The following is a 16,245-nucleotide window of genomic DNA, read 5'->3' as shown; positions in this document are numbered from 1 at the left end:
CACAGGCCTGGGTGTCACGGTGGTAATTGCCAACCACGGGGCCAAAACCTGCCCCCTCCACTCCTACGGACACAGACACTCCAGCAAGAGACAGAAGGACAGTCACAGGCACACAGAGGCCCTCACAGAACCCAGAAGAGCAGGGCCTGTCTGGTCACACACCCAGCGAGCCACGTGCACGTGCACTACACGCACCACCAGCACCACCCACAGGCCCAGAAAGAGGCTCCGCAGCAGCTACACCCTGAGGCACCGTTCCTAGGAGGATAAAAACACCCATTCAGGCAGGGGGCGAGGACAGGCACCAAGACAGGACTGCTAAGAAGTCAGGGGGCAGAAGGGGAAGAACAGGCAGCAGAGGCAGACGGGCCTGTGTTTGAGTCCTGGTTCTGTCACCTCCTTGCTGGGTGACTGGGAACAAATCGCTTCCTCTCCCCAAAGCCGCACTTTACCATCTGTGAAATGGGCACAAATACGGCTCCCCAGTAGCAGGGGCATCCTCTCCTCAGCACTGGTCCTGGTAAACAGTAGGGACCGTCACTATTACGATTTACTGTCACGGGTGGAAGGAAGCAAAACGGCCTCAGCAGAAAGGGCTGGGGCGGGTTGATAGTGCAGGGGGACCCCCTCGGGGCGCGGGGGGCAGCTGGGGGGTAGGCACGAATAGAATGCAGATTTTAAAAGAAGCCAGACCTGGGCTGGTGGTCCGGCTCTGCTGTTTCAGGGCCCTGGCAGTCTCGGTAAGGCGGCTCCGCTCTGCGCACCTGTCCTGTCTCCCCTGATGATGTTAACCACGCGCCCTGGAGAGAGGCTGTGACCACGGTGTCCTCAGTCCAGTCGGGGCACTGCGGCTGGACCGTCTGCCTGCTCAGCCATGTGTTGTGTGACCCGGGACGAGGCGGCTGATCCGTCCATAGACTCCTTACCTCACGGGTGCTCTGCACACGAGCCGATCGGCGCACGTCCAACGGCGAGCAGCGCCTGGGACGCAGCAAGCGCAGTCGGTGGCTGGTCCGGGCAGAACACACACACACGGCCGGGGCACCTCCTAGCCGTCAGGCAGGCCTGCCTCCCCGTCTCCACGGGCCTGCCTCGAGGGGCTCCCAGGTACCACTCCCCACGACAAAGGAAGGAGCCGGGCGGAGCCCCGGGACCCAGCCCTGCCCTCCCTCTGCCTCCCACAGGGACCCGGGAGGCGGCCTTCGTGTACGCCATCTCTTCAGCAGGTGTGGCCTTTGCGGTGACGCGGGCATGCAGCAGCGGGGAGTTGGAAAAGTGTGGCTGTGACCGGACGGTACATGGAGTCAGCCCACAGGGTAAGTGTGGGAGGTGGGGTGGGGCGGGAGGGGGGGGAAGGGGGGCGGCCCCGCCCTCACTCACCACGGCCACTGTGCACCCCCTGCACAGGCTTCCAGTGGTCGGGATGCTCGGACAACATCGCCTATGGCGTGGCCTTCTCCCAGTCCTTCGTGGACGTGCGGGAGAGAAGCAAGGGGGCCTCATCCAGCCGCGCCCTCATGAACCTCCACAACAACGAGGCTGGCAGGAAGGTAGGGTGGCGCTTCTCCTGCCACTACCACCACCGGGGCGGGGGCGGGGGCGGGGGCGGGCTGGGCAGGGCGCCTGGAACACTCTCCCACCCTTGCGCCACTCGGGAACATTTGCGCAGGCTCCCACCAGCACTTGCGTGGGCCGGAGGGGTACGGGGCGGCGGGTGGGGGAGCAGACAGGTGAGCAGGTGTCACAGAAGCGCGTACGACACACACACACACACCCTTAATAAGCAGCAGAGCCAGGATCTGAACCTCGTGTGGATGCACAGATCGTGTGCGCTAACTAGGATACTGGCTGCCTGCTCCTGCTCCTGCTCCTGCTCGAGGTTCCCCTGCAGACTCAACGCACCTCTCCCGTCCTGCCCCCCATCGTGTCCCTCACCACGCAGTTCCAGAACGATGCCCTTCGGGAGGTTTCTCCTCCGTCACTGCAAGTGCCCCAAGGGCAGGGACAACGTCTCCCACCGTCCCCAACACAGCCCACCAGCCCACCCTGGCAGACGGCGGGTGCTCACTCCGGAAGCAGGACGCCCGTGCTCCCGTCCCCGGCCCCGCCCCGGGTCCCCGGCCCCGCCCCGGGTCCCCGGCCCCGCCCCAGCCTCCCCGCTGGCCATCTCCTGATGGCCCCTCTCCCCTCCCCGCCCCCTGCAGGCTATCCTGACACACATGCGGGTGGAGTGCAAGTGCCACGGGGTGTCGGGCTCCTGTGAGGTAAAGACGTGCTGGCGAGCCGTGCCGCCCTTCCGCCAGGTGGGCCACGCACTCAAAGAGAAGTTCGACGGCGCCACCGAGGTGGAGCCACGCCGCGTGGGCTCCTCCAGGGCGCTGGTGCCGCGCAACGCACAGTTCAAGCCGCACACGGATGAGGACCTGGTGTATTTGGAGCCCAGCCCGGACTTCTGCGAGCAGGACGTGCGCAGCGGCGTGCTGGGCACGAGGGGCCGCACGTGCAACAAGACGTCCAAGGCCATCGACGGCTGCGAGCTGCTGTGCTGCGGCCGGGGCTTCCACACGGCCCAGGTGGAGCTGGCCGAGCGCTGCAGCTGCAAATTCCACTGGTGCTGCTTCGTCAAGTGCCGGCAGTGCCAGCGGCTGGTGGAGCTGCACACGTGCCGGTGACAGGCAGCGTCAGCCCCGCGCCAGCAACCAGCTCGCGGCCGGAGGGAGGCCGGTAATTTAAACAGCGCCCCCGCACCTACCCCAAGGGATACTGGCTGTACTTTTTGTTTTGGTTTGGTTTTTGGGTCCTCCTGTTATTTATTGCTGAAACCAGGCGGGCGGCCCCAAGGGCACCAGCCAGGGCCTCCTCGAAGCCTGGGCCTTTGTGGCCGCCACTGACCAAAGGGATCTCGCTCGTGCCTCTGGCTGTCCACATGTGGCCACTGCTGACCACTCGGTTGTTAACTACATCTGTTTTTCTACTCACAGACTTCAGCTGGGTAACGAGGAGCGGTGGTCACATGCCTACTGACCCTGCCATGTAGGGAAGGAGGCGGCCCTATGGCAGGGAAATCAGTGCCATCTCGAGGGAAGCTGCACCCCTGCACGTACACACCGGCCCCTCCTGGCAGCTTCAGCCTGGTCTCCCAAGCCCCTGGAAAGGGAACGGGCAGATACCAGCTCAAGGGCAAAGGGTTCGTTTGGCCCTCCATGGGCGGCCGGAGGTTCAGTCTCTGTGGGACCTTCTCCAGGCAGGAAGAGCAGGCGAGACAAGGGCAAGAGAAGGTGCTAGTCCCACCCTGGAGCCCAGCCCACCCAGCCTCCCCAGTCAAAGCCGCCACTCCCTGGTCACTCCCAGACAGGAGCACCAGCTGCCATCTTGGACCAGAGGTCCCAGCCAGGCCTTTGCAGCGACACCTCTAGACGTGTCTCCTCACAGTGCCACTCGTCTGTGAGACGAAGAATGGACATCACACATGCAGAGGAACCCGGCCAGTGGAAAAGCCCTGTCCCACCCATTATTTCACTCACTGAACCGAATTTACTGAGCAAATACCATCGTCTGAGCCCTGTACTGGGCCATCCCATAGGACGATCACAACAGTCCTGGGAGGTGCACAAGACAGAGATGCTTGTGCCCATTTTACAGCAGAGGGGGCACTGCTCAGCCAGGTCCCAGAGCACGCTAATCAGAAGCACAGCCAGAAGAGCCCTCCAGACAAGGTTCCTCCTGGGCGCCTTACCCAAAGGCCCAGGAACTGGAGGTCTCCTTGGGGAGGAAGTGGGGCCAGGAAGTAGCAGAAGCCACAGACCACAGGCTAGACAAGCGGCCACATGGCTCCAGGGCGCAGAAGATGGACAGCTAGAAGGCTGGCGAAGTGAGGTGTCCGCAGCTGAGGCGACCCTGCCCCCAGGTACCCTGGGCACTGAAGAAGAGCCCCCCAGAGAAATCACCAGCAGCCTGGGCCTGGCCCTGCGCCCCAGCCAAACCAGCAGGAGCACAGCCCAAACTTCTGTGACCAGGACATGCACACAGCAAGACTCGGCCTGACCCACTGCTGCTTCTCAGGTGGGCTCCCAGCCACCATAGGAGCTCGCTGTCAGCTCAGTCTCCAAATTGCCCCCTTAATGGGGCCCCAGGCTCCTGGTTCGAGATCTTGAGCTCTGGGATCCCCAGCTGGAGATTCTCAGACCCCAAGCTCTTGGTTCCAGGGTTCCATGTCTGAATTCAAAGTCCCAGACTGAGAATATGGGTTCCGGCCTGTAGAAGCTCTCCTCCAGACCTTGTGGTTTGTGCCTCCTGGAGCTGGCTTCCTCACGAAGAAAGGGTCAACACCCTTGGCCCCAAGCCAAACTCTCTGCTCAACGTCCATCCAAGAAGGCCAAAACCAAGTGAGATGCTGCAGCCACACTGGAATGAGGGGTAATCTTGGGGCCGGCAGGCTCTGATGTGGATGAAAGCTGAGCCCACTAAGTGTCCCCACAGCGGCCCAGCTGGACTCACTGCTCCTCTGGCAGGCTCTGTTCAGCTCTCTGCTCAGTGCCAGGGAAAATGCTATCCCTCACTGGCAGAGGCCAGACCCAGACAAAGAAAGCATGGGAGACCCCTCCCCCTCCAGAGACAGGGCAGAGCCACTCTCCCCCACCCCCAAATCCTGTCCTCAGAGCCAGAGGACTGGAAGGTCCAGGCTGGATGCTGGTATTATGGATACTGCCCCAGGAAAAAATGAGAGGGTCTGTGTCTGCTCACAGGCTTCACCTTTCCACCTGCCTGGGGGCTCTCTCAAAGCTGACCACCCTGGGGTTCTGAAGGGTATGGCCTCTGTAAAGCAGACTAGAATCTAGGAACCTCTGCCCCGTCCTACCATCACCAGCACCCCAAAGGCCAAAGGGACCCACAGCTACATGAAAATGGAGCTTCCTTGGAAACACCCAGCTCCCAACTGTCCCAAATAAAGAGGAGGAACCAGCCCATGCCTTACGTAGCCCACCCACTCTGGAAGCTGGCCAGAGGTTCCAAGTCCTGCCCGAAACTCTCTCCATTAGTCTCCACAAGGCAAAGGTGATGTCCTCTGAGGCCAAGGGCTAGAGAAGCCCCAGCTCTGGATGCTGCTACCCCTCTGCTGCCCATACCCCATCCTCTAATTTTTATACTAGGCCCCTTGCCATTGTGACACCCCCATGAAATAGTCTGATGCACGATAAAATGATTATTTCTTTATCTTGTAATTGTGAAAGTGACTTCTTTTATAGAAAAGGGAGGAGAGAGACGTGGGGAAGGACACTGAAAAACACAGACAACTACTTAACGAATTCTAGATATGAGGACCCTCCTGGCCCTCTTTCCGTCTGAACTACTGGTTTGATGGCCACACAGAAAAAACCCACCTGCATGCTGTCTGGAATCCCCCTTTAACACATGAGGCTATACCTGCATTTCATCGAGCCACAATCAGCTATTTAAGCCTTGGCCTGAGCCAAGGCCTCAGAACCCTTCTTGAGAGTTGATATAGAGGATAAACAAATACAATGACAGAGGAGGGTCTGGTGAAGGGGGTGCCAACTGAGAAGGTAAAGACCAAATCGAAAAGAACTTAGTTCCTGCCAGGGATCCAAGGCCTGTGGCTATGAGTCCACTCCAGAATTGGAGCCTGGTCAGGATGAGAAGTCTGGATGGAAAACTGCATGTAACTCAAGCCAGAGCTGATGGGAAGACCCAAGGTGGCTTCTCAGGAACCTCGGCCTGGTGAAGTGCTTACCAAGGGAGACATGCCCTGATGTCCCCCCAGTCCCCGCCCCCTGCAGCAAATTCACACCAGCCTGGAAGCAGTTAGGCTGCTATGTGCTTGGCTTTCCAAAAGTTTAGTGGGGTACAGAATGGCTGAAGCAAGTGCTTTTAAGACAGCAGAGGTGCACGCAGATTAGTGAAGAACTGGGGAAGGGGACAATGGAGGGAGGGAAGGGTCTGGAGGACGGGTGGAGAGAAAAGGACACCTCATCCTTAAGTCAGGGCCAAGGCAAGAGTGGGAAACTGGTGACACAGAGGGTCAAAGACGGCTGAACAAAGAGGCGATGGTCTCCATACCCAACCATCTCCTAGAACCGGGGAAAGGACCCAGGTTTTACAATCGAACGTTAGACTCCAGTGCTGCCACTTTTTCACTGTATGGAAAATTGGGTAACGCATCATCCCTCTCTGGGACTCATTGTCTTCCTCTGATATTAATAGGGGGCTATTCCCCCTGCTCCAACTTCGAGTGGGGCTAAATAGTAATAGAACCTATTTCTTGGGGATGTTGAATAAAATACGTAAAGCTCAACAAATGGCAGCTACTATTATGAATGTTTCTATTCCCTTTTCAGGAATGTAGGAGGCAGTGAAGGTGGCTCTAAAATTGAGGAGGCCAGAAGAAGGATGAAACAAGGAAGAAATCAGAGAGAGAGTTAGGAGCTAAAGACAGATGATCCTACTTTGGCCCCATCCCCCAAATCAGACACCGACAGATGCCTCAGGACAGAAATCCCCAGGTCCTCAGAGACAAGAGAACCCAGGGGTCAGGATACCCAGGCAGCAGCAAGCAAGGCAATGGCAAAGCTGCCCCTAGGCACCAGCAGGAGAGGCTGAACCCAGGTCTCAATGTGGCTGAGAAGCAGGGCTAGGACAGGAAACAGGGGCCAAGGAGTGGAGGAAGAGCTCCAGTGTAGGAAGCACATGTAGTGGGGCCCAGGGGCTCTGCCTATGAGGATGGAAGGCTTTCAGGACTCCGAGGCAAGGTCAGCTCATGGAGAGAGCCTATGTCCAGATCCATTCTTGACAGCTGTCCTCACGAGTCAGGCCTGAAGGTCTCTGAGAAAGGCTGTGAGGCTGTGATAAAGCGGACGTCCTTCTCAGCCCCTGCTTGACAGCCAGTGGCCCAAGAGACGTCTGAGGAGACCAGAGGCAGAGTTTGAGGTCTTGGGCCAAGAAAGGGGCAAGAACACAGGCAGGCAGAAAGTACAGCGTTCCGGGCAACTGAGAGGGGCTGAGAAAGACTGAGAAAGACAGTAAGGAAAAAGCAGAAAGTTGGGAAGACTGGCACACAGGAACAGAGAGGGAAACACACAAGGAGAGAGAGAGGACAGTGCTGAGGGACCAGAGGGCATCTGGGCAGAGGAGCCCAGCAGCTTCCTGGCAAAAGGAGAAAGTGCCGAGCTTCAGAAGGCGTCTGACTCAAGAAAGGGGGAGGGGGTCTGAGGGGTGTGGGGGAAGGGGCGGAGCATGGCCTGCCCTGGCCCAGGCAATGACTTCATAGGCATCTCCCCCCACTCCTTCCTGAGCCGCCAGCCCTGGTGACCCCCTGCCCGCATCTCAAGGGTCTTAGGCCAAGCAGGCGCTGACAGGGGAGAGAAGGGGCCCTCCTGGGCCAGGCCCCCAAGCCTGGCATAGTGCCTGCCGGGGAGGAGGGGCCTAAAGGCCCAGCCCTTGTCAGCATCCCGGCCGGCACTTCGGAGGCAATTAGCAGCCCAGCTGAGCTAATCCCCCGCCTGGCGAGGCCAACACAAACAGGCCCAGGCCGGGTGCACACTCGCCTCCCTGTTTGCTGAGGGGCCCGGTGGTCCGCCAAGAATAACACCAATAACCCGGGGCCTTCTCTAGGTTAAGAGGAGGACCAGGGCTTGCTGAAGAGCCGACAGTGCCCGACAGAGCATACTCTGGCCAGGCTCCCTGGCTGCCCCAGAAAGGCAGCCACTGTTCCCAAGCCTTGGGCCAGCCAGGAAGAGGAAGCTGGACACAAGGAGCCATGTACTCTGATTCAGCCCCCACCCCCACCCCTACCCATGCCACCTGTGAGGGAGAGGGGCCAGCTCAGGCTTGCGCTGCCTTGGCCAGACTAACAACTGAAGTCCAGAGGGGCCGGGCCCTCTGATCAGGACCCAAGGACTGCAAGCTCCACGCTGGACACAGGAGCCGAGAGACAATTCAGACCCAGACCCTGCCCTCAAGGGGCCCGTGGTCTAGTGGGAGATCAGACTGCATATGACCGTGGAGCAGGGCCAGTCTCTAGTCCCGTAAGCAACACGCCCAGACTTGGGAAGGCTAGGCAAGAAGCCCCACAACCAAGAAGACAAAGGGAGACCCTGGAGAAGATGAAACTTGAGATCCAGAGACTGACAAATTGGGTGGATGGCACCAAGGGAGGCAGGAAGGATCCAGAGCAAACTCTGGCACAGGCTGGTCCTGGACCAGGAATTATTGGACGTAATTAGTCCTACCTCGCAACCGCTGGGAGAGCCCAGGCCCTAAACAAGGCCCTACTCCTGCTCCCCACTTCTTGATTCCACCTACAACAGCCTTCAGCCGGGGACCATCTCCCTTTTGAGTCAAACCCTCTATCTTCAATCTGGTTCTTCATCTACCTAAGTACCTCTGGCCTCTGCAACAACCTCAAGAACTGCAGCCTCCTTGGAGTTTCCACTTGGGAAAGTGACACAGCCCCCCAGAATGAGCTGGGCTCCTCAGGATGCTGTGATCATCCATACGCGACAGTACCACACTTACTAAGCACCGACTGACTGTGGGGTCAGGCCCACACTAATCACCACCTACCTGCGTCATCCTACTTAATGATCACAAGCAAGCAAGAGCACATAGGTATTTCCTACTGGGTAAACCAGCTGAGAGGCAGTTTCACAGACAAGGTGACTGAGGCTCACAGAAAGGAAGAGACTTGCCTACAGTCAGAGCCCATGTCTTCAGACTCTGAGTCAGGATGGAGTTTGTCACCAGGCCTCTCCTCCAGTCCAACAACTGTCTCCATTTTCCCTCACCCCACTGTTGGCCTAGACCTACCTTTGACAGTCCTGGGCCAAAGGGCCTTGAAGCCACCCCTCTCCACAAAGTAGCATTAGGTCTCTGGCTGGGCTAAGTCAACTCTGTCACTCTGCTGGGGACCCATGCCTTGCTCTGTAGACAGCTTTCTCTAAGGCAGACAGTGAGGAAGGCTGGAGTCACAGTGCTGGGGCTGACAAAGCCACAGCTGAAAATAGTAGCCCTGCCCACTGCCCCCTGCCCTGGCTAGTGTGGCAGAAGGTGGTGTAGGTCCAGTTCCAAGCCTGCCAGAAAGGCCGTTAGGCTCTCAACCCCAGCAGGAAGGGGCTGACGGTCCATGGCCTGAACTCTCTTTGGGCTGCTCCCACACTTGCTCTAGAACACCTAGCCTGCATCAAGGTATGGAGGAGTAGATGACTCCTTTTCCCTTTCAGTTCAACCAAAAAGGGAGTTATCTTTCAAAAAGATATTTTACTAAGAAACTGAGGAAAAGCAAGCTTATCGTAAGTCCACAGAAACAAGCAGATTCCTAGGCAGGGCTTAAAGAGCACCTAACCAGTGTCCTGCCTCTCCCTTCCTTCCTCGTGAGGCAGGACCTTCCAGACAGCAGGACCTCGGGTCTCATTCTAACTTCACTGCTGACCACCTGTGGAATGGGAAGCAACCTAATAACCTCTAAATCCCATCAGTAAAGAGAGATGAAGACAATGACAGAGCCAGAACCAGACCCAGTCCTCATTCCACAGCCTCTATTCTGGATGCCCCCCGACCCCTACCCCATCTTCTCAGCTGTCAGAGAACCAACTGAAACGCTGAATGGCGAAGTGCTTCGTGGACTGTAAGGGACACTAATGGTTGTCGTCAGCCAGTACCTGCCTCTTTCGTTAAGAATGATGGAAATGGGTGCTAGCGTGCGGGGGCGGCACTGTAGGTTCCCGGCCCCGTAAGGAATTTGCTGGGTCTCACTTCTCCCGGGAGTCTTTCCATCCCTCCTCCTCCCTCCTTCCAGCACCTCCTGCAGCCTGGGCCTCCTCCTCACGCCCTTCCTGGACAGCGGCCGGAGCCACCTGGGAAGCTTCAGGAACGGCCGATGGTTACGGCGGCCAGGACAGGGCGAGTTGCTGCCCCTCTGATTCATCACAGAGCTGGAATAAATCCAGAGAAGTGACCAAGAGGAGGCAAGTCTGCTGCTAAGAACTCAGACTGCTTTGGTATGGAAAGAGGGAGAGAGAGGGCAGCTCCGTCATTCAAATGAAAAGGGGATAAGGGAGGGGACTTTAGACTCCTTCAAAAGAGCAGGCACAGCATTGGTGGGAGAAGCCTGAGGGCTGATGTGGCACCAATACGGAAATGAGCCTCTTCAGGCTTCTCGCTAGCTGGATGACCTCCTACGAATTAGCCCCCATGAGTGTCAGCTCACCCCACCGTAGCCATTTCAAAGGCTACTGTGCAAACTGAACCATAATCGAGGCGGGTGTCCAGTAAGTAGTCCCATGTCCCAATCCCCTCACTTCTGCCCTAGGACACGCACAATCCTCCTCCCATTTCCCAGTTAGCACAGCCACGTCTGATGACAGCACCCCGCACACCCTCCATTCCTCAACTCTCAGCAACACGGCATAGGATTTCCTGGTCCCCAAGCTGCTCAGGCACCCACCTGCAACCACAGCCTTAGTGCGACAGAATGGTGAGGAGAAAAGCAGGTTACTCCCCTCCAACTTGCCTTCCAGGGTCGGAACTCCATCCAGCTGCCCCCAGCAGAGGCATCAGCTCATTAGCAGGAAAGAGGCTCTCAACCTTTAACCTACACCCCTTGCCTTTAGAGACGAAACTTACTTTGTTAATGAACTCTGACGTTTCCACGTAAATCTGGTATCTAAAATAAGCCTTTCAAATTGCACATGCCGTTTGTCCACTGGCTATTCGAATGCTTCCCCAAGGGTGTCTAGTGCTTATGGGCTCTGGAATCAAATAGCCCCAGCTCTACTGTGTCCTAGCTGTGTACCTTAGGTAAGTCATTCAACCTGCCTCCTGGGTTAGAAACTGAGCTACTGTGAAGCTAAAGCACGAAAAGCACTTAGCACACTACCTGTCACACCGCCGGTACGTGGCCATGAAGCTAGTACCGCTGCTGGTAACAGTGGAGAACGTTCCTGCTGCCACCCCTCACCCGTGACCCTCAGCCCGGCCCAGCCGGTCGTTTCAGGATGGACTCCCCAGACTTCAGCTGGGCAGAGGACACCCGCCACAGGAAAATGGGCAGGCCCCCTCCTTCTGCAGATCTGGGCACGTTGTGCCACACACACTACCGCACACGCTCTCATATCCGCCCTCTTAGACCAGGAGGTCTTTCAAGGCGGAATCTGGATCTTCTATTTTACATGGGCAAAGCGGGGGCGGGGAGGCCGTGGTCCAGAATCACCGACTAAATGCCAAATGAACCACTCCGGAAAATAACGCAATGCAGCCATCTGCTGAGCGCTAGACAGGACTGCCCACCTGACGAAGGGCTATGCAGGAGTGGACTCCAAAGCTCTCTAACAGCACAGCTGTACGGCTGTTATTCTGGACTCCTTCTCCAGAACAGAGGAGGCAGGCAACCGTATCAAACCATCTTCACCCACTACTACGCCTGGAGGGCAGGACCCCATCCCCCTTTCAAGGCCCCAGAGAAGAGTTGCAGCCTGGGTCCACAGGCCTGGTCCCTGTGCAAGGCCTCCCCAGAGGGCCAGACCACATGGCTTCACTATAAATGATGCCCCGGACAGCCATCTGACCCACTGTCTCCTGGTCTCCTCATCTCGGCGTTCCTACAGCCTCAGCCAAATACAACAGTGTGGACTCATTTCTTCAGGGCCCAGAGTGGAAGGCTCCCCAGCACCTGGGAGCAGCTGGAAGTTGGAACTCAAGGACTCATCGCTGCTGGTCTCCCCATCCTGTGCCAAGTGCATCTGTAAACAAGCCTTCACAGTGGCTCCCTGCAGCTGTTCCCAAGGGGACAAAAGGGAGAGAAACCAGCAAGAATCAGAGCAGCCCACAGCTTGCAAGCAAGAACTGAGCCAGGCAGAGCCTGGTCTGGAAGATGCTCCCTGGGTAGGGCCAGTCCTGCGCTCTGGCCCTGTGCCCAGAGCCTCAGATGGGTTCACCATCGCCCAGCGTTGCTGCCCTGTGCCAGGCCGCCGGGACCCCCAGAGGCATGGGGCCTGTGTCACGCTGCTGTAGGTCCCGATGTTTTACTGGCTGGCGGAGAGAAGAGCTTGCTGGGGCGGAGATGCTTGGATGCTGGGCTGTTGTTCGTGATCCTGTTTGCTATAAAACAGCCAGACATTCCTAGGACCTGGAATCGCGCCGAGGCCATGAAGCTAGCTTTCCCGGCCATATATCTCCAGGCGGGGGACAGGCCTGAGACATCTGAGCTAATAAAGACATGATTGTCTCAGCCCTGGGGCTTGTCTCCCCTTTGTCCCAGGGCCCAGCAGCCAACAAGAAGTTTAAAGACATCCTCCCCCTTCTCCTGGGAAAGTACAAATGCATCAGATTCTATCGCCCCTGGGGTGAGCTTCCCAAGAACCAGGCCTGAGATGCCTGCTCTCAGCTCACCAGAGCAGAAGGCAATTGAGGGTTCATCCGGAGATTTGGTGCAGCACCCAGGAGAGACTGCACATAACTTGATACGTAACAGTCCCTTGGGGATGTGCCTTCTCTGTGTACACATCTCTACTTCTCACCAGCCCTACAGCATAGCAATTATGCCACTTTAGGATGAAGACACTGAGGCTGACGGAGGTTAACGGACTTGCCCCAAGTCACAGCTGTTCGATGGCACAGATGCTCTGAAACCTACATCTGTTCTGCTCCAAAGCCTGAGACCCTCTGTAGCAACTCTAAACTTCCACGCACATAGGCTTTCACATGTTCCTTCTTCCCTAATGTCCTGCTTCACAACCCCAAAGAAGGCGGCTTACCCTTTAATATCTGGAGGCAAAACTTCAGATGAGAGGAACAAAATGCACACTCCTTAACCTGGAAACCAAAGCCGCAACTGCCAGCCTGGCCTCCCGCAAGTCATCTCCACCCGCATCTGACCAAGTGATAGCAACAACCTGCCCCAAGGATGCGTGGCTTCACAGAAGGAAAATGGACATGAGAGGCACTAAGGATGAACCTTACCCAGTTTGGGAATCAGTGGAATGCCAGTCCTAGCTTTCCTAAACACAGAAGCCACTGGGTAGAAAAAGGGGCATCATCTACACGGAGGTAAGGTGCTCGAGCAGAGAGGCAGCATGGGACTCAGAACCAAAAACTCTGATTCAATCTGTGACATCTTACAGAAGCTGAACTCTAAGTCCGTTTTCTCACTTGTAAAATAAACACCTGTTCTACTTGCCTCACAGGCTTTTTGGAAGATGAACATGAGATATTATGACCTATGCATGTTTTTTCCCCTGCTGGATTCTTTTGCATTCCTGACTCCCCCTCTTTTCTGTGCCTCTCTTCTGTTCAGACATCTGAACTCACTATATGCTTAACAGCATACCGGATACAAGGAGAGGCTTGTACACAGGTTAAGAAACGATGACACGGACACAGAAAGATTAGGACCAGAACCAACCGCCTACCAGTGAACTGGTGAGGAATGGCCAGGGCCTGTTTAAGCCTCAGGCCTGACCAAGGCTCCTCAGCTATGCAGCCTCAGGACTAGAGGTTTAGCTCCCCCCTAATTCAGACATTCATCGGCCCACAGGCAAGGATGTGGACGTGATCTTTCAAGCTTACCTTCCAGCCCAGGATCCCACCAATCTGCCCCTAACTCTCTCCTTTTTCCATCCTCTATTCATAGGCCCTCACAAATTAGGGAGCCTCAATTCTATTAGATATACAAGTTCCCTCCTTGGGAGCAAGAAGGGGCTGGGAGAAACCAAGTCAGTTGGAAATCTTTCTAAATGACCCAGGAAAAAGCTGAAGATTCCCCTTACATACCCATTTTCGCCATCTAGGGCCAGAATTGTAAGAAAATGTTGGGGCGCCTGGGTGGCTCAGTCAGTTAAGTGTCTGACTTCAGCTCAGGTCATGATCTCACGGTTCATGAGTTTGAACCCCATGTCAGGCTTTGTGCTGACAGCTCAGAGCCTGGAGACTGCTTCGCATTCTGTGTCTCCCTCCCTCTCTGGCCCTTCCCCTCTCGAGCTCTGTCTCTCTCTCTCAAAAACATTAAAAAAAATTTTTTTTTTAATTTTCCTAAGATGTGGAGATCATCTGGCCTAAGCACACCTTTAAGAGGATTTCTCTGCTCGCATACATTCCAACCAACCCAAACCTTCCCTACAGCCCTGAAATAAACCAATTCCAACTCCTATCCCACACATGGACATTTCACTCTTCCCAGGCAGCCTAAGCTTGATGCTGCTGCACGTAGGGACACAACGTGTCTGTAACAAAAGAGGTCTTGGTCTACCAGCTCCCCAAACACAGAGTCTGTACCAGAGTTTGGTTCACGATCCAATTTTTTAAATGGGGAGAATAAAGGGCGCCTGGGTGGCTCAGTCGGTTAAGCGTCTGACTTCGGCTCAGGTCATGATCTCAAGGTCTGTGAGTTCGAGCCACGCCTCGGGCTCTGTGCTGACAGTTCAGAGCCTGCAACCTGCTTTGGATTCTGTGTCTCCCTCTCTCTCTGCACCTCCCCTGCTTGCACTCTGTAGCTATCTCTCAAAAATAAACAGACATTTAAAAAAATGTTAAATGGGGAGAATAAAGACTGATGCTTGGCTGCAGGACAACTGAAAGATATTCAATTACTTGAGAAATGGAAGTAAGATCACTGGCTCTAGAGGGTAATAACAGTTCTAAGAATTGTAGTACAGGCTACAGGTATGAGGGACAAGTGACTGTGAGCAGTGGGATCTTTCCCCAGCAATTTGAGAGTTTGTACTCTTCCCGGGGGCAACGAGAAAGACAGAGAAACTTAAGAAACCTTGCTAAGCCCCAGGTGTACAACTGACCGGACTTTTCTTGCTATTTCTCTGCCATCTAGTGGCTCATCTGGAGCATTACAGGTCCATCTCTGCACATTCTCCTCTGCTCCTCCAGTATCTCCCCGAGTAATAGTACCATTTAGTCAACCAAGCATTATGCTGGGTTTACTGCTAGTATTCGTAATCCTGCAAGATGGGCATTAATTCCATTTTTCAAATAGGAAAACAAAGGCTTACAGAAGGAAAGTCACCTGTCCAGGGCTGCCCTGAAGGTCAGCGGGAAATGTGATACCTAAGTCCATCTTCCTGCCTTTGCACTCTTATCACTCCTCCCGGAGAAACAGAAGACCCCAAAGCTAAAGACAATCTCAACTCGTCCATCAGTCTCCACACGCTTCAAGCTCCTGTCAGTTACCATTCTGGTCAAGCAGATGATACCACAGCCTCCTCCAGCCCCAGGATACACTGGGCACAGCAGTGAGAATTGGACAAGTCGCCAGAGTCAACTTCTCCATCTGAAAACTGGGAGGGCCACACAAAAAACACGTACACCAATGTTCACAGGGGCACTATGCACAATAGCCAGAAGATGGAAACAACTCAAGAATCAATCAACAGATAAATGAATTCGGCAAAACGGTATGAATATCCATACAATGGAACGACATTTCAGCATAAAAAGGAACAAAGTTCTGATATATGCTAAAATATGGATAAACCTTAAAAACTTTACGTTAAATGAAAGAAGTTAATCACAAAAGACCACACACTGCATGATTCCATTTATACGAGTTTCCAGAACAGGCAAGAGAAAGTAGATTAGTTGTTGCTTAAGGATGGAGGGACTGGGGGCAGGGGGCGGAGGGTTAATGAGGTGGCAGCTGAAGGCGACAGGGTGGGCTTCTTTCTGAGGTAAAGATGATGTTCTGAAATATATGGTAATCATAGTTGCACAAATCAGTGAATATATTAAAAACATTGAATTATACACGTTAAGTAAATAAACTGTGTGGTATGTTAATTACATCTAAATAAAACTATCGCACCTTGTCCCACCCCAAAAAAGTGAGAGTTTTGGGCTAAATAACCTCTAAGGGCCCTTCCAGTTGGCTTTTCTTTTTTTTTTTTTTTTAAGTTTATTTATTTATTTTGAGAGAGGGAGGGAGAGAGAAAACAACGGCAGAGGGGCAGAAAGAGAGGGAAAGACAGAATCCCAAGCAGGGTCCACGCTCTCAGCGCAGAGCCCAACGTGGGGCTCAAACTCACAAACTGAGATCACGACCTGAGCCAAAATCAAAAGTCGGACGCTTAACCAACTAAGCCACCCAGACGCCCCTCCAGTTGGCTTTTCAATGGACAGAGTCATCTGTTGTTGTCAGTCCCAGCACTGGTGACTTCATCTGAACCAACTCAGACTGGTATTAAGACTACTCCCATCTCAGGCCACCTGAATTAACTCTGTTCCACACCC

General features: G+C 55.1%; 1 protein-coding gene across 4 annotated transcripts in view; it reads left to right on the top strand.

The window, feature by feature from the left end:
• The window catches only part of WNT4 (Wnt family member 4), a 29,078-nt gene extending 23,856 nt beyond the window's left edge, over positions 1-5,222 (top strand). For 3 of the 4 annotated variants that reach the window (XM_045476055.1, XM_045476058.1, XM_045476057.1), the window contains 3 exons: positions 1,185-1,316; positions 1,408-1,550; positions 2,205-5,222. In XM_045476055.1, coding sequence (XP_045332011.1) covers positions 1,185-1,316; positions 1,408-1,550; positions 2,205-2,672 — 743 coding nt within the window. In that variant the 3' untranslated portion in view covers positions 2,673-5,222. The remainder of the gene's footprint in view (positions 1-1,184; positions 1,317-1,407; positions 1,551-2,204) is intronic. The other variant, XM_045476056.1, reaches the window with a different exon arrangement.
• The last annotated feature ends 11,023 nt before the right edge of the window (positions 5,223-16,245 follow it).

Source organism: Leopardus geoffroyi, chromosome C1 (assembly GCF_018350155.1).
Source record: "Leopardus geoffroyi isolate Oge1 chromosome C1, O.geoffroyi_Oge1_pat1.0, whole genome shotgun sequence".
Lineage (NCBI taxonomy): Eukaryota > Metazoa > Chordata > Mammalia > Carnivora > Felidae > Leopardus > Leopardus geoffroyi.
This window is presented reverse-complemented; position numbering and strand designations above follow the sequence as displayed.